This window comes from Oryza glaberrima, chromosome 3, assembly GCF_000147395.1.
Source record: "Oryza glaberrima chromosome 3, OglaRS2, whole genome shotgun sequence".
Classification (NCBI taxonomy): Eukaryota; Viridiplantae; Streptophyta; class Magnoliopsida; order Poales; family Poaceae; genus Oryza; species Oryza glaberrima.
The window spans coordinates 34,128,304-34,152,543 of NC_068328.1; the positions used below are offsets into that span (position 1 = coordinate 34,128,304).

Below are 24,240 nucleotides of genomic sequence, written 5' to 3' on the forward strand. Positions count from 1 at the left end.
GCATAGTAAAACACGAGCCTATCAAATAAACCATGTGCTAGCACAAGTGAAAATTATTAGACACACTAACACACGTGGCCTTCAGGTGATGGACGATGATCCTGGTTGTTCTAAAACCTTCCATAGATCATCATCACTCAACCAAACCAAACAAACCCCTCAGACAGAACAGAAACAACCCTAGAGTAGAGTGTGTGTGTCCAGTGCATACATAAACGCGCCCAATTTCACCAGCTTTCCCTCCATGGTTTTCTGTTTCCCTCCACTCGCTCCCCTCTTCCCTCCTCCATTTTGAGATCTAAATCCAAATCCCTCCCCCTTTTTCTTCTCACCCTCACCACCTCATCCTCCACCACCACCATTCCCTACTCTTCTCCTCCTCCTTGCTTCTCCCGCCCCTTAACCCCTACTGCTCCCTCCCAGTAGCCGGTGCTAACCCTAGCTTGCTAGCTAGATTGCTCTCTCTGGTAGTAGTAGATCCGTGGAGTGGAGATCTGCCCGCGGATCGAGCGGCGGCGGCAGAGCACCAGCCGTGTCTGCGGCGCGGTGTGCGCGGGTGTTGCGGAGCGGCGGCTGAGCGGAGGTGTGGGAGGAGGGGGAGTGCTGCGGCTTCCGGGGTGTTAGATCCGCCGATCCTGGCGCCGGAGATGGATTCCTCGTCGGTCGAGAAGGTGAAGCTTCCGATCCGTGGGTTCTTGGGGGGCTCGATCTGTGGCTGGAATGGCGCCTTGGCTGGGTGGTTTTTTGACGCTCGATCTGTGGGTTGCAGGGGAGTGGGTCGATAGATCCGGACGAGCGCACGGCCTCCGGCGAGCCCAAGGCGTGCACCGACTGCCACACCACCAAGACTCCGCTCTGGCGCGGCGGCCCCTCCGGCCCCAAGGTGAGATGAGATCCGATCTGCTCCTCCTGCTCTTCCCTTTCTCGATCTGTGCATTTTTTTCGCCTGGGTTTTCGGTGGCTGATCCGCCCGATCTGTGTTTTTTTTTTTTTTTGCTTTGATCCAGTCGCTGTGCAACGCGTGCGGGATCCGGTACCGGAAGAAGAGACGGGAGGCGCTGGGGCTCGACGCCGGCGAGGGCGGCGCGGAGCGGCAGGAGAAGAAGAAGAGCAAGAGGGAGAGAGGGGAGGAGGTGACCATGGAGCTCCGCATGGTGGGGTTCGGGAAGGAGGTGGTCCTGAAGCAGCGGCGGCGGATGCGGCGGAGGAGACGCCTCGGCGAGGAGGAGAAGGCGGCCATCCTCCTCATGGCCCTCTCCTCCGGCGTCATCTACGCCTGAACCACCACCCTACCTACCTACCCACCTAGCAACAGCAAGAGAGAGAGAAGCAGAGGAAAGGAGGCAGCCATGGGAAAGAGTGATTTGCTTGCTTAACATGCATGATCTCAACCGGGAGAGACTAGACAGATCTCTACCCTTTTTTTTCTTCTCCCCTGCTTAGTTTTTCCAGCTAATTAGTTCGATCAAAGTGGAAGCCAAGTTAATAATGATGATGATGATGTAGTAGCTGCTGTTCTTCTTCCTGTTACTGTTACTTGTTCTTGCCTAGCTGTAATGTTACTAGTAGTGTTTTTAGTAGAGCGTGTAACGTTGCAATGTAAGAAAGAGCTTATGATCCATCTTCTTTCTCTTGTTCTTTGCAAGAGATTAGCTCCTGGATCTGCACCAAGTAATGCAGTTTTTCAGCTGAAGAATCTTTGCCTCCCAGGTGTCTCTTATTGCTTGATCTGCACACAGTGTTGACTGATTTACTTACTGCTGATGATGACAGCATGGTTGATTATTCAGCTCAACTTGTGGTTTGTTCTCCCGTGGCTGTTGTGCTGCTCGGATCTATGATGTGCTGGTGTTGTATCTGTTGATTGATCTGTTGTTAATGATGTGATCATGGATGGTTTGTTTCCGTTTATTGCTTTGTATACTGGTAGATCTGTTGGGTTTTGCTATGTTTAGCTCTTGGTTTTGAGCAATGATATGGCAACTAGTAGATCATTCTATTTTCAGGTGTTGTGAGCCCAAATAGTCAGGTCAACATCCGTGCAATTTCCTGGAAGGGGAAAAGTCAAGCACCCAGGTGTTCCTGTGTTTCTCCATCAGGCGTGATCAGGGTCTTCGCTGTTGTGCTGTTACTACTATCCTCTACTCCGTACTAGCAGCAGTAGTAGCTTTTACTAGGAATGGATGGGATGGTGTTGTGATGTTCTAGGCTTTGACAAGAGGTGTTTGGTGTGTTTTCTCCTTTGAGAGGAGGGTTGCCACAATAATGGATGGATCATTCTTTGATTGCTGCTTAGTACTTTCCTTGTCTTGTTGAAGAAATGATATGGATTGGTGTCACTAATACTAATAACAGTGGTGCTGATTATGTTTTTGTGAGCATCTTTGTGATCCTGGTGGTTGGTTTGTTCCATTTTGTTGTCATGCAAGACAGCAAGAGCTCATGATTTTTGCTGATGTTGTGGATACCTCATTATTTGTGGAAGAATAAGAAGAAAAACAACTCACACACACCCCTTTGCTGTGTCCGAGATGGTGACAAGTGAGGGAGTGAGTGGCATTGTTGTTAGTGCTACATTCCAAGTGATGATGATGCATCGATCGAAGAATCTCCTGGTAGGAGTAGGAGTACCAAATATGGAAACAAACTGTGAAGCAGGGGGGAGGCGGAGACCGTTGCTTTCTCCGCGTGAGATTTTGCATGGATTTGGAAAGTAACGAGGTGAAAGGATGGGCAAGTGAGAGGCAAGGCGATGCATGCGAGAGGTGGCCGGCCACATGAACGTGTCGCCGTCCATCCGTGTGAGTGACTGTCTGTGTGTGCCGTTGGCATGGGTCGCCCGTATTCGCGGCTTTTTTACCGCTGGCGATGGGGCGATGGACAGCCACTTTGACGGCGGCACTCCCCGTGCGGTGGGTGAAATCTGTTTTTACTGCTCACGGTCTCCGATGGTCGTGTGGTCGTGCACTGGTGCTTGGGAACTTGCTGGCTGTGATCATCTCTTTTCTTTTTCCCGAAAGCTCCCCCTGCTTCTGGTAAATCATGGTAGTATTTGAACACTTGAATTAGAACGAGTGCAATAGCATGCTACAAGTCAACTATAAACATATGTAGAGGAGAGAAAAAAAGAGAGAAAGAAAACATGCTACACTATAGACTCCAACACAAGGTGTGTATGAAAAGTGAGATCATATGTTAATGGTTTAGTATATGTTTATAGATAAATATTGTTTGAATAAACTATTAGATTGGCTATAGATGAATTAGAGCTAATAGTTAGCTATTCTATTAAACTTGCTCTTATGTTGACAACACACTGGTATTGTAATGTAAAAAAAACATAATGGTATTGTACTACTCTCTTTTTCCCTAAATGTTTGACGCTGTTGACTTTTTAAAACATGTTTGACTGTTCGTCTTATTCAAAAACTTTTGTGAAATGTGTAAAACTATATGTATACATAAAAGTATATTTAACAATAAATCAAATGATAGGAAAAGAATTAATAATTACTTAATTTTTTAATAAGACGAACGGTCAAACATTTTTGAAAAAGTCAACTGCGTCAAATATTTTATGATGGAGGGAGTACTATTTATGTTGACAACATACTTTTACCTTTGGGTAAATGTCTAACATTGTGGTATCGGGTGATCCTCATCGATTTTTTTGGGTAGTATCAAAATATAGCTAAATTATGTAACTATTGTTAAGGATTTGCTACTGATTACAAGTATGCGTTAGCCGTTTCTTGGAGACACGGAATTTTTGGAACATAGGAAATCATGAATATGGAAAATTGTAAAATTTCAGTGCCTTAGCATCTTGAATCCCGTGAATGAAAAAGAGCATAAAAAATACAGGAATAACTGTTTAATTGAAGCACGGAAAAACAAAAGATATATTTTAACATGTTGAATCTCATGTTAAAAATCCTTCAAAATTTCAACAAGTGAATGCGATTCTTATGTATTACAATAAGGAGAGTTGTTTCTTCGTTCCACTTAACTATATAGAATTCTTTTTCGTAGGAATCTGATTATTCAAAATCTAAACCATATTTAAGTAGTATGTATGGGACCATCGATTTCAATTGATGTTTCCACTTATAAGTTAGGATTAAATTTTTTCTACGACTAACTTTTTATGATATGTTAGTTTGCAAAACATTTTTCTACTCCTAGTGAAATCCATACTTTCGTACTACTTAAGTGGTGATTATTACTATTCTACGAGAGATGTGAATGTGACTAACATATTACACTTTATAACACTTTATAGTGCTTCCCCACATGACCACTCTGCTCATGTTTCATCACTGTTGCTCCTATCCTAACGACATGCCTTAGTTCTTAACGTCTGGCATTGGCTATGCTACACAAGATGCTTATTGTGCCTCCAACATCTATCTATGCTATCTTTGCTCTTTGTTACCGTTGGTTGCCGCCTCGTACGACTTTACTATTCTGATTTTTGTTGCTGGGATTTTTCAAAAAAGATATGTGTCATTCTAATGTCTTTATCATGTCCTACATATTATCTAGCCAATGGCTTCGATGATGTCACGGCTATTACCACAGACCTTTTCTTATCCCTACTCCCTAGCATTGTTGTGTTATTCCTCTTCTATTATTTGACAAAAACTTGCTTTGGTCGCGGTTACCATTGTCGAAGAAGATGGGTTTGTGAACAAGACGCGAAAAAAATACAAGTGCTGATGTCTAGATAGCAGTGGCACATGTACGTATGTTTGATGTCACATAAATACGGTAAAATCTACGACAATTGAGCACGTTACACCATCCACGCGGCAAGACAATCAAGCCAAATGTTGCATTGATGGCTACGTCGCTTTTGGCAACTCCTTATTTTCCGGGCAACACCGCTTTGAAATAACTTAGCCACCGCTTTTAAATATCTCTCTTCTTATTTATATGGGTCCCACAAATCGGTAACAATCGTCTTCCTCATCGCACCCATCTTCAATCTCGATACCGTCTTGTGAGGTAGCCATTACTTGATATTCAGGTCTGCTAACGAAATCAAAAGAGAGGAAGCTATGACTCCATAAGGTACCATGATATTATCCTTGCTGCCACATCCTTGTTTCGTCTCATAGGAATTTCTATGCTAACTCCTAATACGATTCTCTCATTTCTATCACCGTAATCAGAAGAGCATTTATAACACCATTCTTTATACATCCATGGTAGAGCTCTGTATTGCTGTTGCTTTTATTTAAAAGATATTTTTCCCTATATTTTGTGACATGCTACGAAAATTTCCAAGAACCAAACCACTAGGAAGAACTCATTAGAAATTCCTTTGATTTCGACACTATCACACGGTATAGAGAAAAAAAAAACGGGAGAAACAATGCTCCCGGAAAATGGAAGTAGGGCCAGCGACGGGGAGGCGAAGAAGCAAACACAAGACAGGCAGACAGCACAGTGGAGAGGAGTGTGGCTGCGTGCGTCCGCTCCGCTCTTGCGTTGCGCCTCCTTCCTCCTCCCCTCCGCTCCTCGCTTCAGATCCAAACCCTCCTCTAAAAAAAGGGGAAAAAGCCACCAAAACCCTAACCCTAAGCATCCCAATCCCCAAATCCCCCTGAAAACCCTAACCCGATCCCCCTTCCCCTCCCGCCGCCGCCGCCGCCGCCATGGCGGGGTCCTCCGGCGGCGCCACCTCCTCCTCCTCCCGCAACAGCGTCGAACGATTCTACCTGCCTCCCCATTCCCGCCGCCAGCAGCAGCAGCAGCAGCAGCAGCGGCTGCGGAGCCCCACGTCCCCTTCACTGTCCCCGTCGCCGTCCCCGCGGTCGGGGAGGCACAAGGCGGCCGCCGCGGCGCCACCGGCGGTGGCGGCTGCGGCGGCGGTGGGCGCGGGTGTGCTGACGGACGGGGATAGCAGGGTGGATTCGGACGACTCCTCGTCGACGTCGTCCAAGCCTTCCGTGGCATCCACGGCGACTGCCACGACCACCGCGGCTGACGTGAATGTGACGGCGGTGGAGGAGAGTGGGAATTTGGAGAGGTTTCTCACCTCCACCACTCCCTCCGTGCCCTTCCAATACCTGCCCAAGGTATTTTAGGAGTGCAGCATACGAATTTCGGAAACTTAGACATGTTATGTTGGGTGATATGAGGAAGAACGAGCGAATTTTGATATCTATACTTCTGTTTCCATTTTTAATTAATATGTTTTTAAGTGTAGCTAGTGCGTCGTGACTACAAAGGGAAAATGCTACTCATTGGTGTAGGATCGATGAAATAGTTCGATACTGTAGTTCAGGGGAAAATCAACTATTCTTGTTGAGCATTCTAGTGGTGATCAACAGAAGGGCTCATGTTTCTGAATTTGCGCTTGACTGCTGATTTTAAGATCTGATTGATAGTCACCAGCCATTTAAGATGCTTGATGATAGTAATCGTGGATGTGTAGTAGCAATTTTTCTTTAAATTAGGAAGAGGATCCTTGTTTTGTTTGGTGCAAACTATTTTCAAGTGTTGTTGCCTTGAGAAGTGAAGGATTTTTATATTATGATTTTTTTTCTGAACACATGGAGGTGTCACCTAAAACTCAATAAAACTGTGGTTGCCCACTGCTTGTTGCTATATCTATGCTCTAAGCACTATCGGGGGGCTTTGCATATTTTTGCAGGATAATCCTAGATGGAAAATTGTGTCTTTCTTGAGCTCCTAACTTCCTAATTACTGCAGTAGCTATAATTTTCATCTATAAACAATTCATACCCTGTGGTTTTGTGTTCATGCCAATCAGATTTAGGATGTAACAACATTAGAATCAATTTTGAGAGAGATTATTGAGTCGTGCAGTGATGTTTGTACAATGTTCTGATGAGGTAAACAGCTTTTTATTGAAGTAACGAGCTATCTTGCCGTGGTTCTAGTTACGCTGTTTTTGGTTGTAATACCTTTGTTCTTCTGCAGACAAGCTTGAAAATGTGGAGGACTGGTGATTGTACAAATACATCACCATATTTCTGCCTTGAAGATCTTTGGGAATCTTTCAGGGAGTGGAGTGCTTATGGAGCTGGCGTTCCCCTGTTGCTAAATGGCAGTGACTCTGTAACACAGTATTACGTGCCATATCTGTCTGCTATCCAGTTGTATGCAGATCCATCAAGATCTGTTTCAAGAACCAGGTAGCAATCTTTATCTCCAATGCCAAGTTTTGATTTTTAGAATTTCTCCTTTTTGGAAGAAAAACCTTCACTAGGTCAACCATTGTGAAAGAAAAACCATCAATATGGCAACATGTCTAGCTGGTCACTTTGTTTGTATCTTTGGTTTCACTTCAGTTTATTTAGGCTTTTTAGTGTTCATATGTTTGCAGGACTTATCAAATTCTACTGGGCTAATAAGAAATTACTCCAGTATATCAGTTTGTTACAGCCGTGCCAAATTATATGTAAATAAATAATTTATGCATTGGATGTTATTAGACAAGCACAGGGTAGACACAGAATTCCTCAACTTTATTTCTTCGGTTGGTTTTCCTGGGTTCTAATAGATGGAATTATCTCATGCCTTCCTGAAGTTTCAGGAACTTGCTTTTGCAGATAAGTCTTGGTGGACAAACATATGTATAAATGAAGAAAAATAAATAAATCTGTGTTAAACTGAAAGAGTGGCGAGCTGTGAATTTATGGCTTTATCATTAGATGACCTCTACTTAGGCATAGTGACCACCATGAAGATAGTTAGGAACAGCTTACCTGTTCAGTAGTGTTGCTTTCATTATCTTGGTGATTCCTTGATAGCATATAACTTTCTCTACTTATTTTTCTCGCTTACTTAAGGCGCCTTGGGGATGAAAGTGATGGGGAATACCTGGATGCTAGCAGCGAGAGTAGCAGTGAAACTGATGTTGACCGATTAAGAGTCTCATCCGTGGAAGCTACACATGGGATGGCAAATGGTAGTTTGCGAACTGATGATGCTGATGGTTATGCATCTGCAAGTTCTCCAATCTTTCAGTATATGGAGAGGGATCCCCCGTTTTGTAGAGAACCTCTGACAGACAAGGCGAGTTTTTGTTTACACCCATGCTTATTACAAACATTTATGCACATAGCCACATAATCATACTCTGCATGAACTTCAGGTATCAATTCTTGCTAGTAGATTTCCAGCTCTGAAGGCATTCAAAAGCTGTGATCTGCTGCCATCCAGTTGGATGTCTGTTGCATGGTATGGTTATTTTATTTCTTCAAGTTCTACTTCCATGTTCCAATTGTGAGATGTCCTCATTCAGTTGATAAGATGTGTCCCTTGTTGTCAAACTGTTGGGATTCAAGAAGTATTTTGAAGTCAATGTTTTCATGTTGTTTCCGCTTAAAAAATGGTCATATTACTATATTAGACTATCCGCCATGAGCTCACCTCATGTCTTATTGTCTGATAGCTTCTAGTTTTAGTGCCACAATATTGCACTTCCTTTTCTGTGGACATCGTTTTTGTTTTATAAGTACTAGAATGATGTTGTTGCAACGGTGAGAATAATGACATTTGCCAACTGTGCTGGCCCGCGCAGAGGATGCCTACCAGTTGCAATGCCTAACAACAGGCATGCCTACTGTGCTGAAATTCAGCACGACATACAATCTGTGTAGAAGAGCATCACTGCTAATATGGTGTTGCTATGATTCTATACATTACTGGTTTCATCCTCGTGCTTCCCATTGCAGGTACCCCATATATAGAATTCCAACAGGGCCGACGTTGGAAGACCTTGATGCCTGTTTCTTGACATTCCATTGCCTAGCAACACCTTCTAAGGGTAAATACCTTCTAATGCCTAATGAATTATGAAGGTTTAAATAGTTTGTACCTAGATGCAACTTATATGTTACATACTGCATAGATTGCTTAACATTCCCATTCTTGCAGATAGCGATAGCACTACACCAGCATGCCCTGGTTTTGGTGGCATCAGCCCTTGCGCGAATGCAACTGGCAAGCTATCTTTGCCTGCCTTTGGACTGGCATCTTACAAACTTCGCAGCTCCATTTGGGCATCCGATGGGACCCAAGGACAGCGTGTCACCTCGCTGATGGAGGAGGCTGGCAACTGGCTCAGCTGCGTACAAGTAGAGCATCCAGATTTCCGTTTTTTCGTCTCCCGTTCCGGTACGTGGAGATGACTGTAAATGTTTGTTAGTGAAACATTGCCGTCTGAATTTTCAGCTGCCTTGAGCACATCTGCCTATGGCACATAGAGTATGATGATATGATGATGAATGCCCTCTTGTACGGGGGTTGTATCAGCCTACATGCTAACTTTTTTCCTGTCTCCAATAAGTTGTCTGGTGTAGCGGTGTAGGTAACCCTTTGTGGGAGAGTAAAGATGGAAAGGAAAATTGGAGACTTGTAGAACTTAAGAGGGGGAAAAAAAGAGAAAAGAGCAAAAAAAAAATAAAGATTTTTTGTTAGAATTAGACAACATCATGTGTTTGCATGTAAATTGTTTTTTTATCTCGGTTACTTTTGATCAACATAGTGAGATGATAGATCAGTTTGCACCTGTGCCTTGTACATTCCAAGAAAAAAAAAAGAGGTTCTCACTTTCTGAGTGTTACATATGCTGCGGAAACAAACTGATATCTGGTTGTAATTGGATGGAGGGCGACTTGTTCCATCCAGCCAAGAGCCGAGCACACGGAAATGCCCGCCAAATCACAGCTACGGCCGGGACGGCGCGCTTGCTGACTGCTCCTCCACTACTGGCAATCACACACCAAAAGAAAAAAAATATATATTTGAGCTGCAAGTCTGCAACTTTGCCATATTTCAAGCAGATTACCAGAAGCACCATGTGAATTTAACTGTCAAAACTCATAACTGCAACATGTTGCACGTATGAAAACCAACGTGACGGCGTGCCATCTACTACCTGAGAAGAAACACATAGAAATCTCCATGCAGTGCAAATCCTAATCAATTTGTCAACCATTGTTTTTTTGAGGGTTGCAAAGGCTAATAATTCCACGAGCTGTGCCAAGCACTAGTCGACGACGACAATTTCAGGGCTAATCTGGGAGACAGGGAGAGTATTGCGTTGAGGCCGTCATGGCCGGCCTCAAACTCTCCCTGATTTTCTCCCCTATATATGCGAGCTGCCAAAAGCTCCTCTCCTCGCTCGTCGTCGTTGCCGGCAAACGCGCACTCAAAGAGAGAGACGGAACGCATGAGGGATCTCGAGGAGTTCCGGGGCGGGTCGGCGCCGCCGCGCGACGGCGACGAGAGGACGGTGGCCTCGTCGTCGTCGACGCCGTGGTGGTCCGGCGACCCGGAGGCGAAGCGCCGGCGGAGGGTGGCCGCGTACAAGGCCTACGCCGTCGAGGCCAGGGTCAAGGCGTCGCTCCGCCGGGGGTTCCGGTGGATCAAGGATCGCTTCGTCCGCCGCTGGTGACTCACCGGACGGCGGCCGGAGACCTTACGGCGGCGACGGCGAGATCAACCGGTGATCCTATCCTATGCGAGGTGCTGTCACGTTACGTTAACCATGCCATTTTGACGCTTGTAAAGCCAAGGTTTTCGATCCAGATTCTTTTTTTTTTTTTTTTGCTTTACGTTTTTTTGAGTGTTTTCTTGTGGTAATGGATGCAAGAACTTCGAATAATAACATGTATGCTTGAGTATTGTTGCTGAGAGATCATGTAGCAGGTAATTACGTAAAAAGTTTTTTTTTGCATTAATGCGATTTTTCTGGATGCTTATAACGAGTATAGAAATGCAACGCCTCGATGGTGAGACACATCAGGATATCTAGAGTTGGTATGCAAGAACATTTTAATAAGATGATACCTCTCGTAGATGCAAGTCCAAATAATAGGTTCTGCCGTTTGGGGGCAAGTTCTCATGTGGAACTAAAAGGAGTACGCCCCATGTCTTCTTATCTTACAGGACTAAACTCACTGTTGCTCCAGGACTTGGCCCCCTTTATGTTATGCGATTACAAAAATTAGGCTGGTTTGCCTGTCGGATGAACAAACCTCAAACTACTCAAAGCATTATAAAGATCATTAATTAGATCAGACGTAGTGGACTCCCTCACCACTGATCACCTCTCCAATGCGATATGCGTGGTTCGGTCCATGGGTACCTTCGAGAATTCCATCAGCTGCTTCTTTGCTTACCACAAGGACCATTCCAATTCCCATGTTGAACGTGCGCCTCATCTCTGCATCTTCAATTTTTCCAACCTACAAACACCCGGAGAAAATGATAAGGACCAAATAGGCAGCGCAGCACAGTGCATGAAAACTGGGGACCAAAAGAAAAACCCAGTCTCTAATTAGGGCTTCCTATCATAATCTTTAAAGTTTCTACCGAGTTCAAATATGGCTGATTATATATATAACTTCCACCAGAGGAATTCAGAACAGATACACAATACTATAATGATTTCAGTACAACACAGTCGAATAACTTCACTGGGGTTACAAGAATACACATGACATGCTCGTGGACTGTTAACCCTTACCTCTTGAATCCACCTGAATACAGGTGGCACTTCCCATGCTGCAGTAAAAATCTTTGCCCCAAGTCCAGAAGGAAATACTCTTGGGATATTATCGGTGAAGCCACCACCAGTAATATGGGCTATTCCTTTTACACCACCCTTGCTAATAATCTCGAGCACCTTTTCATTTTCAACAATTTAATTAGAAACTTGCATATACATATATGCTAAATATGAAACATATATCAGCAAAGCTACCTGCTTAACATAGATAACAGTTGGTGCCATGAGAGCTTCACCAACAGTAGTTGTCATGCCATCATTTCTGGGGAGCTGGTCATTCAACGAAAGTCCACTTTTCTCCAGTACTCTAAAAAAATATGAAATTTTGTAGGTACCATTAATGACACATAATTCAACAGGAGGACGGGTTGTCAAGTATCAACATCAAAAGAAAAGAGCATGCGTCAACCATCTATTTGGATCGAAACAACTCGAATTGGATAGATGCAATACCTTCTAGCAAGGGAGAACCCGTTAGAATGAACCCCACTAGAAGGAAGACCAATGATGATATCTCCCTCCACGATATTTTTACCATCGATGACCTTATCCTTCTTAACAGCACCCACAGCAAAGCCACTTAGATCATATTCACCTTCTTTATAGAAATCAGGCATTTCTGCTGTCTGCATGACAAATGGATCAATGATAAATGCAATTGTTTTTTATTAGTATGTTGCTGCACATAACAGAGTCAAAACATTATGTTAACTTTGTACTTATGCTCATATATCATAGTTAAGTATTCTCAAAGCATTTACAAACCAAAGTATGATGAAAAACAAGATCCACCATGTGAACTAAGCTGAATACCATATCAACATTTACAAAGATTCACTTGTTGAAGCTAGTGCTTGCTAGTTAGAAAATGGTCTAATGATCAGTCTGTAAGCATAATTGAAAATTTATTCGTATGAAGTAAAGTAGTCACAAACCATTGCAAGACAGATGAACAATTATGATACATATATTCTGTATTCATTGGTACAAAGATTGAAGTATTCCACTGCTAAAACATGGGTTCTAGTTAGGGAACTTCACCTCTCCTCCTAGCAGAGCACAATCTGATTGCTGGCATCCATCGACAATCCCCTTGATAACCTATGTAGTTGAGAAAATAAAAGTTTTGAACAGAATAATTATGACTTTATAAGCAGATGTAGATAAGAGAGGATTAGCCGGCATAACTGTTTTCAGCAAACAAAATAGCGTCAACAATACCTTCTCTGCTAGATCAACGTCGAGCTTGCTCGTAGCATAGTAGTCTAGGAAGAACAGTGGTTTTGCACCCGAAGTCACAATGTCATTAACACTCATAGCCACCTAACATGAGAATTAAAAATCATTTGAGTCAATCAAACTCAAAGGGATGAAATAAAATACTCATCTAGCAAAGTGAACACATACCAGATCAATCCCAATTGTGTCATGGATACCAGTTTCAAACGCAAGCTTGAGCTTCGTCCCGACTCCATCGGTTCCAGCAACAAGAAATTGGTCACCTGGGGTAAGAACTACCAATACATATCACAGAACCCTCCCAAACACACACCCATTAATGACGAGCAAACTAAACCCCAATCAAATTCCCCGCAAAAAAAAAAAAAAAAAAAAAAAAAAAAAAAAAAAAAACCCAATCTACTTAATACAAACAAGGAGATGGGTAGTAGTATGGTACCGAAGGGGAAGAGGCCACCGAAGCCGCCTATCGCTGGAGCCAACCTGCCGATGCGGCGGACGAGCTCCGTCCCGGCGTCGATATCCACGCCGGCGCCCTTGTACGTCATCCCCTCCTCATCGCCCTCGACCCCGCTCCCGCCCGCGCCCGCGGAGCTGCAGGCCACGGCAACGCGGCGCATACCGGATGCCCCTGCCGCCAGGCGGAGGCTCCGCGGCTGGTGGTAGAAGGTGGCTCGGGTGCGGGACGACGGGACGGCGGCGGGGGCCGGGGAAGCAGGCGCGGCGCGGAGGAGGTGGAGGAGGCGGTCGGCGGCGGCGGCCATGGGTGGGAGGAGAGAGGGAGAGATGGGACGCGAGCGGCGGCCGCAGGTGGGGAGGTTTTTGTTAGGGCTTTTGATGACCAAAACGCAGCGAGATTACCGGCGAAACGACAGCGGCGCAGATGCCTCGGGGTGGTTAGTGGGCGGTGGGGCCCACACGGCAGTGAGACGGGAGACCAAATCCATATCATTCGATTTCCATCTAATCTAAGTATTAGTGCTCGTTTGATCTGATGATCCGATAAGACCGGCCCAGTAAGAGAGCAAGCCCGTGGATTAGTTATTCCACGGAATAAGCTTATCTGAGTTCCCTTAACTCGTCAATGAATCCGATTTTCATCCTTCAACCGAAAAACCAGATACAACGGGTCCCTCAACTATTAAAACCGGTGCAGATGAGGTCCCTCGGCGGTTTGATGGTGGTTTTGGCTGACGTGGCACCTACGTGGCATTTGACGTGGCGCTTACGTGGCAATTCTATCACTGAAAATAATAAAAAACCATGGGCCCACATGTCAGTTAAAAAAACTGGTGGGCCCCAAGTGGGTCCCACATATCAGCTCTCTCTCACTCTTCTCATCTCAATCCCCTCCTCTTCTTCCTCCTCTCTCCCCATCTCACCTATCTTCACATCTCTCCCTTTTCCTCTCTCCTCTCACCGGCAGAGATGCGGATAGCGTAGGCGCGGCCTCCTCCACTCCCGCCCCTATGGGCCTACCGCCGGCTGCCGCTGCCCTCTCCTTGTCGCCTGCCGTGCTTGCCTCCGCCGCCTCCGCATGTTCCCGCCGCCGCTTCCTCCTTGCCTCGGCCTCCGGTGGCCGTTCTCCAGCACCGCCTTCCGCCCCCGCGCCCTCCTCAGGAACGGTCACTGCGCTCGCCTCCGCCGGCGACCGAGCAGGACAGGTCCGGGCACCGAAGCGATGCAGTTGTAGTGGGACTGTGGGAGCACCTCGCCGACCTCATCCTACCGGGGCGAACATGTCGAAGCAGATGGCACAGGTGAGCCGTCGCCGGTTGACCCGCATGGGCATGGTGCTGTTGCCTACGTTCTCCACCCCGTACGCCGCCGGCGGCCACCGGCCTATACACGTCGCCGTACACGATCATCTCGCCGTCGCCGAGCTCATCGTTGAGCCTCGCGATCATGTCCTGGAGGCCGGCGTTGAAGCGCTCGACGACGGTGTTTTTCTCGTCGGTACATGCGTCGCCGCTCCTCGTGGCGCGCTCCAGCGGGAGGCAGCCCATGGGCGGGAGGCCATTAAAGTCGACCTTGCGGGCACCGAGCGCGTGCAGCTCGCGGACGAACGAGTACGACTCAGCGATGCGCCGATGCCGAGGAGGTAGTCGCCGTACGCCACCGCCGTGGAGTACTCCGCCGCTTGGGCGCGCGCCATGGCGTAGTAGTTCTTGAGGAAGTCGTTGGTGCCCATGCTGACGATGTAGAGCGCCTCCGACAGCGTCGCCGCCGCCGCCGCGTCGTCGTCCCCCTAGAAGCTTTGAAGCCTCGCCGCGTACTCCTTGAAGTAGTCCAGCTCCTTCCACATCGGCAGCACCGACTGCACGACGCGACCTCACAAAATTACTCCATGGATGTCATGTGTGATGTCACCCAAGAACACCATGAAAATGTAGCTAAGCTAGCTATCGTTTTGCTCTAATGGAAGGCTAACGAAAAGATCAGAGGTGGCATTGTCGTAGCCGGCGCTGGCGGAGGCGAAGCATGCGCCGGCGGCAAGGCTGCTCATGTTGACGGCCGGGTCGAGGGCTGGGACGAGCGGCGGCAGCCCAAACGCCTCGGAGTGAAGTCGACGGCAAGGGTCCAGATGAGAAGAGTGAGAGAGAGAGAGAGCGCACTAACTTGTGAGGGCCCACTTTTTTTTAACTGACATGTGGGCCCATGGTTTTTATTATTTTTCGGGGATAGAATTGCCATGTAAGCGCCACGTCAATGCCACGTGGGACGAATACCGAGTCAAATTAGCCACATAGGCGCCACGTCAGCTAAAACCGTCATCAAAACCGCCGAGGGACCTCATCTACACCAGTTATCGGATTCGTTAACAAGTTAAGGGACCTCAGATGAACTTATTCCTTATTCCACCGCGTGAGGCCCAGCAAGATGTTTGGCCACCGTTCTCTTTTAGTTTGGGCCGCAGAGAGAGGTGGGCCCAAGACGATCTGATCTTGGATGAGTGGGCCTCTGTTGCATTTATCGTTTACTGCAAGCAGAGTGGAGGGGCAGCCTGCCTCTCTGAATCTCTGATTGCTTTGCCTCAAGCAGGCAGACAATGGGACAGCCACGGTTCAGATCTCGTTGCTGATGCGTCCCTCATAGTAGCCTCCTGGTACAAGAACAGGTGGTGTTGACCCATTGCATTTTGCAAATCTCATCTTCAGTTTTGCGCCCTTCAAATCGGTAAAGTGTCTCGATTAGTACATACTATTCCCAAAATACTCGTGTAAATGTTTCTGGAGTTTTTTTTCGTGGAGATTAAGAAGATATGTGAAATTAAATGAGAAATAGTCGTGATTGATTGAGATTAGATAGTAAAGGAATAGCTAAAATAAGATCCTGCTCTAATTAGTTGAGACGCGAGGTTGTTATATTTTAAGATAGATTTTAAATGGTACAAGTTGCTATATTATGCAGCATAGGAGTAGTGTTTGCAACTCCGTACTTCTGACCAACGTGTTCCCAACTTAATCGTCTCTATGTCAACGTGTACTAGTTTCAGATTACAGGGCCTTAAAAACCATGCCATTGGTCATGTAAACGTGCAATAGTTTGAGTCTTTCAGAGCATTCAGTCCATCTAAAAGAAAAGTTTCAGAGAGAGAAAAAAAAAACTATAGAATCTGAATTTGCTACTCGCTTGAGCCAGACACAAGCACACAGCAGCAAAGGCTTTCCTCATCTCATCTTATAGCCGATCAAAGTGAGGTTTGGCAGGTAAAATCACATGGGAGGCTGTCAGTTTTCTCGTTGCGTGCTCTCGCGGCTTAAGGAGCACTACTACCCTACCTGCCATCTTTTTTCAGAGTGCTGCACTGCATATGCACTAAGGGGGTGTTAGCCCCTCTCTCCCAAACACCCCCTAAACCTCGCGTTACTTCGTTAACGTGAAAAGGTTATGTTCTGTTCTGTAGATCTCAAATCTGCAAAAAAGCTCGAATTTTTCCGTTTATTTTTCATGAAAAGATGTACTACTGGTGTAAAGTACTGGGAAGAGTGAAAAACACAATCACCCCACTGCTATGTATGCTTTTCAGCTACAACAACTTCCCCCACCACATCTGATAATCTCAACTTCTGACTGAAGCTGATGCTGTGCCAAAATATTCAGTATACTTCAGGAATTGTAACACAAAACAAACAAAAATGGTACAATTTTCTCATCCTGGAATGTCTGTTTAGTGCACTCTAAAACAAAAATTAGCTCATTTCTCTCCTATTTCTTTCAATGAAGATATATATGTAGTACAGTCCTCTTTGCAGATTATTTTTTGTTAAAAAATGATAATAATAAGATAAAAATCTTGGACCTTTGCTTGCCCGGGGGAAAAGAAAAGCATCTGCAATGGCGACCAAGCACCTACACATATGCACAATCTTGCAGGTTGTCTGTCAGATAAGGGAATCGAAGCAAACACACTGCCAAAGTACTCGTGTCCTACATTGGATTCTATTCTATCCAAGCACTCACAAAATCGCAAGCAGATTAAGCAAAAACCGGTAATTGATGGCCTACAGGTTGTTGAGACATCAACGCAGACGAATCCGTCACTACTTGTCAGCATAAGCTCTGTCAGTGTAAGCTGATGCTGATCTCCAAACGAGCTTAGCTGAACTTGGTGATGTTCTTGCAGCTGCTGACTTGCAGAGTTGCAGTACCCTTAAACTCGAGCAGAGCAGCTAACTCCTCCTCCTCGCATTAACTCTGCCCTGCTTGCAAAGGAAACCACTGCTGCTAGTGTGATTAGTTAGCATTAATCTCTCCTGTCACTTTGCATAATTGCGACCTGTACCAGCACTAGCTCGTATGGATACTTGGCTTGTGGAGAAGACAAAAGACAACAAGAGCAGGATGGATTGGATTGGATGCTCTCCATACGTAGTAGAGTAGTAGTACACTTTCGTTGGTTGGTGAAATGTTCAGTCAGGTTAAAGTGTACGTCTTAACCACATATTTTTTTCCCTTTTATACGCCTTGCTAGCTGCTTACTTACTGTCATGAGTAATTACTATTACTAATTAACCGGGGAAACAGTACCCGGTTGCAGTAATTAATGCCCATGATTAACGTAATTACTCCAAACTTTGACTGAAACCGTAGCCCAGTTCATGCGGATTGTTGGTTGGGGTGATTGTGTACTTGTGGGTATCCTACGAAGGATTTGCAGTAAAACTAAAGAGTGTAAAAAAAAAACTGGTTTGGACAGGATGATAAGCTGCAACATCAACGGAAATCGACGAAAATGATGAAGACGGCGACGGGAATCGTCTTTTTTAGCCGGCGACCGTCGATAATGCGTACGCATGATTGTACACTACCACCAACTACTGACGTCTACGGTGCACCGCCGCCGCCGCCGTGGCCGTGGCCGTCGCCGGCGGCGCCCATTTCGTGAAACAACCTTGTCATTTTAGGGTGCAAGCGACATGCCGTGGTGTGTCTACGTTTTACCCTTTTAAAAGCATTTAAAACTTTAGTAAAGTGTGTAATGTAACAACGGCAAGTTTTCCAAGCTTCTAAACGGTGTACGTTTTTTTTATAAAAATGCTTTTTATACAAACTTTTAGAAAACAATTTTTAATTATTTTTCAACTTTTTAATGCTTACTTCATTCATTTGTACTCTCAAATAATTATTACAAAATCATTCAATTATTTAGTTATTCATTAAAAAAACTGAATAAAGTAAAATGATATACCAGTAAGGTCTTTTTTGGAACATAGAGATATTTAGAAGATTTTTATGAGAATCAAGGTCTTCTTTGAGAGGATGATTTTTCAGAATTTTTTTGTGGGAATTGAACCAATATCTACTGATTTTTCGCGAACTCAATATCTACTGAAATTTGTACTATTAAATTCGTGCACTGCAATAATAGCCCAAAACCAATTTATATAATTGTTTTTATAATTCGTGTGTTGGCAAGACCTTCCATTTCATTGTTAGGTGTACTTTTATCACTGTCCATCTCCTCTATGCCGTGGACATGACCATCTGGTTGAAATAAATTTTTTGGTACCATATATGATCTGTTAACTGTACTGGCCACTGGGCTCATCGTGTCCTACTCTTAAACATGATCTGTTTCAGCGGGTCCAACACACCGAAAAAACCCATTTATTTTATTTTACCAGGCGAAACACCCCCACACACAAAGAGCCAAAATTTGTGAGCAAATGATCCAAACCCAACCGCCAAATCTCGTTACATCACGAAAACGACCAAACCGATCCCCAAAATTCCCCAAATTTCCTTCCTTTTTAATAAACCTTTCGTCATAAAGACGAGAGAGAGAGAGGAGAAGAGCAGGAAGAGAAGAGAGGACAAGTGAGAGAAAAAAAAGGCTTCTTTTCTCTCCAATCTCTCTCTCTCTCTCTCTCTCTCTCTCTCTCTTCTCCTCCTCCTCGCCCACCTCAGGCAGCCGCATTAATGGATTCCGCGGCCGCGGCCTCCTCCTCCTCCCACCTCCGCCACCTCTCCACCTCGCCGGACCTAATGTGACGGCGGCGCGGATCCCTCAACGGCGGCGGCTGGGTCCAAGAGGTGTGGTTTTGTTGTGTTGTGCACGAGAAAAAGTCGCTGGTTTGGGAGCTTACCGGCGAGGGCGACGAGCTACGGCTCAATGCGGCTCGATCCGGAGTGGTGTTCGCGGCGATTTGGCTCCGGTTGGGCGCTGCTTTGGTGAATCCGGCGGCGTTGACTCCAGCTGGGAGGAGAAGGTCGGATCTTTGCGGTGTTCTACACGGGCGAGGGCTGCCTTGTGGTTTCTTGGGGGGTGTTCTTAGGTGGGGATTACCTGCATTTCGGGTAAATTGATGGAATGCTGCTGTATATTGCAGGCGTTGTTCTCTGAGTTTGAGTAGTATTGTTTCTTGGGTTTTGTTTTCTAGGTCACATTTGGGGGGTAAAGATTGGGTTTTGGGGGACTCATCACTGGGCTCTTTCTTGATTACTAGTTTAGCTGCATTAAGCTAAGTATTACTTTGGTTCATTCGTTGTGTTTACGCGAGCTATTTTGTTTGCAGGTTTAGGGGAGTAAAGGGAAATGGATGTGGAGAAGCCTACTTCAAAGGGACATGGCTTCTTTAGCCTGTTTGATTGGGGCAAGAAGTCCAAGAAGCGGCTGGTCAGTGGAAATGGGAGCGATTCTCCGGCTCCAAGTAAGTCAATGTGGCACAGGAGTCCAGTCATTGCTATAAACTCGATACATCCTTTTTTTCTCAAATGGATGGAGGAATTAGGATTGCATACTGATACTTCCTTTGCAGGGGTTTCTGAAAATTTCAGGGAATCTGATGGTGGCACACCAAGCACTCGACCAAATTCGGTGCGTGTTCATGCGAGCAATCTTATTAGTTTTTTAGTTTTTTTTGTGTTATTTATGTGTAATTGTGTATGCATAATTGTTGGCAGTTCCTTGAAGATGCACCGAGTTTGAAGGAAAGCAGTGAGCACAGTTGCTCATCTTCAGTGGTTGACGATGAAGCTCTTGCGAGGAGGGGCCCCACTGTTGTAGCAAGGCTTATGGGTCTGGATTCCATGCCCACAGCAAGCTCATCTGGATCCTATACGATGCCATTAACTGTGCAGCAGTCCCCCCAGAACAGTACTATCCATGATGAGTTCATTGGCAGAAGCTATGTTGGCAGTCCTCATAAGATGCCCGGTAGTCCTCATAAGATGCCTGGTAGTCCTATTGACCGGTTTAGGATGGAAGCATTGCCACCAAGATTTGCCAAAAGGACACTGTCGGTTGCGCAAAACAAGTTGTCCCCCATGAAGAATCCTAATCATATATCTAGCAGAAATGCTGCTGATATAATGGAGGCGGCGTCTAGGATTATAGGGACTGGAGTTGAGGTTATTAGCCCTTACAGAGTTCGTGATGTTGGATATGCAAATACTGTTCGTGTATACAGCCAAAGAGAGATTGCGATAGTCCAACAAAGGCCACCAAGAATGAATGAAGCACTGAAGAAGCGTGATGGCTTGACATCTTATAGGCTACCAACTGGAAAGCCTTTGGATGGAAGTCTGAAAAGTTCAGGGAACACCTCTGCTTCTGTGGTCTCACAGTCAAATGGAGGTGCTCCAGTTGGCCCAAAGGTCAAGGCCAGCAGTCGATCATCACCAGATTCTAGAGCAACTAATGTTCAAGGAAGGGAAGATATAAGCAAGATTAGCAGAAAACTTGCAACTCGGGATCCTGAGCGGAGAATGGTTGAGAGAAATGGGATTAACCAAGGGAAGAATAACAATCAAGTGGGCATGGCAAGTTCGTCCAATGTGCTTGTGCAAAATAACAGAAAGCAAAATGCTATGGTTAAGCACAAGGTGAATTCCAAGCCACCAACACCCAACCGGCAAAGAAGCAACACACAATCAATAAATGGCACTATGAGAAAGGTTGGGACTGCCGGCACACCGTCTGAAAACAATACTCAAGGTAACAGAAACGTGGAATTGCGGTCAACTGGCCATGCAAATAGAAGGCAAAATTCTACAGCCAAATCAATCCCCAAGCCAGGAAGATTACCAGATGGGAGGATACATTCAGTGAAAACCCGTCCAAGTGATAAAGATATTGCTGACAGAAGCCAAAGGCGTGTTCGGCACAATATTGTAATAGATGAGCAATCACCTTTTTCCATGAACAAGAAGAAAATTAGCACTGATATTGTTTCATTCACATTCACCGCACCAGTTGATAAACCATTATCTGGTTATCGCCTACCCAATCATTTAGTGGAAAAACAGTTTATGAAAAACGCGAGCTCAGTACCAAATTCAAGCGAGACATCGAGTGCTAAATTTGATTCAATTGATGGTGATTATTTGGGTCTCCTTTTAGAGCAGAAGTTGAGAGAACTTACTTCTGGGGTTAGGTCACCCTACTGTAAGCCAGCCAAAGATGTTCGGATATATGCCCCATCATCAGTTCTGGAAGATTCACAATCAGCATGTGAAACATCGAGCATTGCATCTACTGATTATGATAGGGAGTCCGTCCAATCCTATAAGGATGGAAAAGGCAGTTTCACCCAGACAGATCTTGCATCAAAGAGTGGTCAGGTATGGAATCACAGGCAATTCTGTTGCTATCATGCCCACCTTTTTCTCCTATGCATGTCATTTCCATTGCTGTGAGCATATGATAAATACCTGAAAAGGTTATTCAGATTCTGTGTTTCACCTGTTGGGAGCATGGAAAAAATATTAACCACTCCCTCCGTCCCATAATAAGTTCATTTTTGGCCTCCCCCATTTGTCCCAAAATAAGTTTATTTTTGAATAATCATTGCATCGGAGTTTGTGAAAGTAGGGGATAAATGTATTGGGAGTAGATAAAGTGGGGAATAATTGTATTGGGATTTGATAAAGTAGGGCTATTCTAGTCTTTTCGATGTTGTATTGGTATATGTGGGATAGGTGAAAAATGAACTTATTTTGGAACGGAGGGAGTAGTTAATTAGGCATATTATCTTTTCTTCATGTAGCTGCGATAAATGCAGAAACTGATATGGTTAATTTATCTTTTATTTTCAAGTCAGAGAATACTTTGATTCTCAGTTGATAACATCAAAAAGTTTGTCCAAAGAATATGTTGTCCATCAGAATTCAGAAATAAGAGCAATAGATTGATATCATAACCCTATCATATTTGGCATATTAATGATTTTGACCACCATGCTAATGTTTGTAAATTACATCAGCTCCAACTGTACGTCTTTACCCCATATGCTTTTCCTGCATGACCTTTGGTGTAAAAGTGTATATTGTTGATATTTTGGGATGTTAATAATCTAGATTTTTATTAACAATTAGTTTAGGGATTCTATGTTGTTCTTAAAGGTTATAATATTGTGTTCTGTTAGGAAATCCCTGGCTGTATACCCAACATTTTGTGCCTTTGATTATTCTTACATGCATAATTGGGTAGTTCCTAGTTTATTTTGTTCCATATGCCTTTTTACCTTTTGGAAACTGGCATACTTGGAATGCACGGATGAATCAAGGGAAACACCTGAAGCTTCTCGCTGCTATACTGAAGTGGGACACTTATTGTAACTCCTAAACAATGATTACTGCGTCTAAATATATAAAAGAGTAAATTTATCAATGACTGGTTGAGAATTGGTCATTGTGCTAACATTCTCTCTCTTTCACCAGTCATCTCAATCTGTGAAGTATGATAATGATGCCATGGATCAAATGGAGATAGAGCGCCTTCACCTCAGTCCCCTTTCAACATGGGATGCTTCTGTTTCAACTGAAACCGGTAGCTCAACAGAGAGCTGGAGAAGCGCAAATGGTAAATATACAGGTGCTTGGTTGTTGCTGGAGCATTAGCTGTATGTCTTCCTCAAAATCTTATATATTTTCCCTCTTTATAGGAACCAAAGTATTTAGCTCAACGGAAGGTGCAACAACGTCTGATTCTGCATGCTTCAGTAAATTCCTGGAAGCTGACGCTTTCTCGGAGTATTCTGACACAGCCTCATCAATCACTGTGACTACGACGGACATCCCCCCATCAGATAGCAGCAGTTCAAGCCGAATGGATTGCAGACAGGAGATTGATTTCATAAGAGAAATATTAAACACCAGTCCTCTTAATGGTCAAATTTGCTCAGGCTTGGAGCGATTCATTAACTCAGATATCCTGGATCTACAACTACTGGAAGACTTAAATGGCGATATTCGGCTGGCGGTGGGTGTAGCAGAGGGCAAAACACTCCGAATGAATCGGAGGCTGCTCTTCGAATGTGTAAACGAGATACTGAGTGTGAGATGTGCATACTATTTCAATGCCGGCTACGGCTCATGGTTCTTGGGGATGGCAATTCTGAAGAAGCTCACAGCTGAAGAAATCTATGCGGAGATGACAGATCTGAAGGTTGCTGAGGAGTGGATGGTGGATGAACTCGTGTACAAAGAAATGAGTAGTCCTCTGGGGAGCTGGGTAGATTTCAAGTTGGAGTCATACGAATCTGGCATTGACATTACAACAGAGTTGCTTGGTTCCTTGATCGATGAAATGGTTGCTGATCTACTTCTAGTGTCTGACACTTCTTTGTAGCAGGTGTTCTTTTCCCACTAATGATACCAGTTTGACAGCCACAAACAAGGTTTTTGTTCCATATGTTGGTCTCACAAATTGTAAATTGGTAGTAGTTCGGTCATGCAACTGTGCATGTCTTGTCACGAAAGATTGATAATGTTGCTACTAACCTGCCCATTGTTTATCTGATGATTGACCGTCGATGTCTGTCATGATGAACCATTCTTGAACTGTTCATGTGCCATTTGATTGGAGCACCTGTGGGGATAAAATAATTACTACCATCTGCTGTGTGATGCTGTCCCTCCTGTAACATGTTAATCCTCGCAAAAACATTGTCCCCATTCTCCATTCACCCCATGGTCAATTGAAGTAACTTCCACTGCATCTTTAG

The 24,240-nt window shown here is 44.8% G+C and overlaps 5 protein-coding genes and 1 pseudogene across 8 annotated transcripts; 4 read left to right on the forward strand and 2 right to left on the reverse strand.

The window, feature by feature from the left end:
* Nucleotides 1-205: 205 nt before the first annotated feature.
* LOC127765065 (GATA transcription factor 16-like) lies at nt 206-1,696 on the forward strand. Its single transcript, XM_052289863.1, has 3 exons — nt 206-671; nt 770-883; nt 1,008-1,696. Exons 1-3 carry the CDS (start codon nt 648-650, stop codon nt 1,278-1,280), a joined length of 411 nt encoding a protein of 136 aa, XP_052145823.1. The 5' UTR covers nt 206-647; the 3' UTR covers nt 1,281-1,696.
* Nucleotides 1,697-5,398: 3,702 nt separating this feature from the next.
* On the forward strand, nt 5,399-9,369 carry LOC127768396 (uncharacterized). Its single transcript, XM_052293976.1, has 6 exons — nt 5,399-6,083; nt 6,952-7,166; nt 7,824-8,049; nt 8,129-8,214; nt 8,712-8,803; nt 8,914-9,369. The coding sequence occupies exons 1-6, from the start codon at nt 5,661-5,663 to the stop codon at nt 9,165-9,167; spliced, it is 1,296 nt and encodes a 431-aa protein (XP_052149936.1). The 5' UTR covers nt 5,399-5,660; the 3' UTR covers nt 9,168-9,369.
* Nucleotides 9,370-10,054: 685 nt separating this feature from the next.
* Nucleotides 10,055-10,790, forward strand: LOC127766252 (uncharacterized). The gene has a single exon (XM_052291350.1). The coding sequence runs from the start codon at nt 10,133-10,135 to the stop codon at nt 10,433-10,435; it is 303 nt and encodes a 100-aa protein (XP_052147310.1). The 5' UTR covers nt 10,055-10,132; the 3' UTR covers nt 10,436-10,790.
* Nucleotides 10,791-10,813: 23 nt separating this feature from the next.
* Nucleotides 10,814-13,621, reverse strand: LOC127766251 (phosphoribosylformylglycinamidine cyclo-ligase, chloroplastic/mitochondrial). Its single transcript, XM_052291349.1, has 8 exons — nt 13,230-13,621; nt 12,959-13,053; nt 12,773-12,874; nt 12,593-12,652; nt 12,005-12,177; nt 11,747-11,858; nt 11,510-11,668; nt 10,814-11,228 (listed from the first exon to the last, which is right to left on the reverse strand). The coding sequence occupies exons 1-8, from the start codon at nt 13,552-13,554 to the stop codon at nt 11,058-11,060; spliced, it is 1,197 nt and encodes a 398-aa protein (XP_052147309.1). The 5' UTR covers nt 13,555-13,621; the 3' UTR covers nt 10,814-11,057.
* An 889-nt stretch (nt 13,622-14,510) lies between these two features.
* On the reverse strand, nt 14,511-19,586 carry LOC127766455 (GDSL esterase/lipase At2g04570-like; annotated as a pseudogene).
* On the forward strand, nt 19,089-24,068 carry LOC127766250 (uncharacterized). Of its 4 annotated transcripts, none has more exons than XM_052291347.1 (6): nt 19,089-19,591; nt 19,810-19,944; nt 20,053-20,111; nt 20,198-21,856; nt 22,955-23,096; nt 23,179-24,068. In XM_052291347.1, the coding sequence occupies exons 2-6, from the start codon at nt 19,830-19,832 to the stop codon at nt 23,862-23,864; spliced, it is 2,661 nt and encodes an 886-aa protein (XP_052147307.1). In that variant the 5' UTR covers nt 19,089-19,591; nt 19,810-19,829; the 3' UTR covers nt 23,865-24,068. The 4 variants fall into 4 exon arrangements, with proteins under 4 accessions (XP_052147307.1, XP_052147303.1, XP_052147306.1 ...); XM_052291343.1 differs by having other exon boundaries at nt 19,089-19,569; XM_052291346.1 differs by having other exon boundaries at nt 19,089-19,503.
* Nucleotides 24,069-24,240: the final 172 nt, after the last annotated feature.

Excerpts from the sequence above, each read along its gene's own strand:
- LOC127766250 (XM_052291347.1), top strand. The coding sequence starts at position 19,830 with ATGGATGTGGAGAAGCCTACTTCAAAGGGACATGGCTTCTTTAGCCTG. Across the intron at positions 21,857-22,954 it reads TTGCATCAAAGAGTGGTCAG|TCATCTCAATCTGTGAAGTA; the intron begins GTATGGAATCAC and ends CTCTTTCACCAG. Across the intron at positions 23,097-23,178 it reads GAGCTGGAGAAGCGCAAATG|GAACCAAAGTATTTAGCTCA; the intron begins GTAAATATACAG and ends CCCTCTTTATAG.
- LOC127766252 (XM_052291350.1), top strand. The coding sequence starts at position 10,133 with ATGCGAGCTGCCAAAAGCTCCTCTCCTCGCTCGTCGTCGTTGCCGGCA.
- LOC127765065 (XM_052289863.1), top strand. The coding sequence starts at position 648 with ATGGATTCCTCGTCGGTCGAGAAG. Across the intron at positions 672-769 it reads ATTCCTCGTCGGTCGAGAAG|GGGAGTGGGTCGATAGATCC; the intron begins GTGAAGCTTCCG and ends TGTGGGTTGCAG. Across the intron at positions 884-1,007 it reads GCGGCCCCTCCGGCCCCAAG|TCGCTGTGCAACGCGTGCGG; the intron begins GTGAGATGAGAT and ends GCTTTGATCCAG.
- LOC127766251 (XM_052291349.1), bottom strand. The coding sequence starts at position 13,554 with ATGGCCGCCGCCGCCGACCGCCTCCTCCACCTCCTCCGCGCCGCGCCT. Across the intron at positions 13,054-13,229 it reads CGGTGGCCTCTTCCCCTTCG|GTGACCAATTTCTTGTTGCT; the intron begins GTACCATACTAC and ends TTCTTACCCCAG. Across the intron at positions 12,178-12,592 it reads GTGCTCTGCTAGGAGGAGAG|ACAGCAGAAATGCCTGATTT; the intron begins GTGAAGTTCCCT and ends TTTGTCATGCAG.
- LOC127768396 (XM_052293976.1), top strand. The coding sequence starts at position 5,661 with ATGGCGGGGTCCTCCGGCGGCGCCACCTCCTCCTCCTCCCGCAACAGC. Across the intron at positions 8,050-8,128 it reads GAGAACCTCTGACAGACAAG|GTATCAATTCTTGCTAGTAG; the intron begins GCGAGTTTTTGT and ends CATGAACTTCAG. Across the intron at positions 8,804-8,913 it reads CCTAGCAACACCTTCTAAGG|ATAGCGATAGCACTACACCA; the intron begins GTAAATACCTTC and ends CCATTCTTGCAG.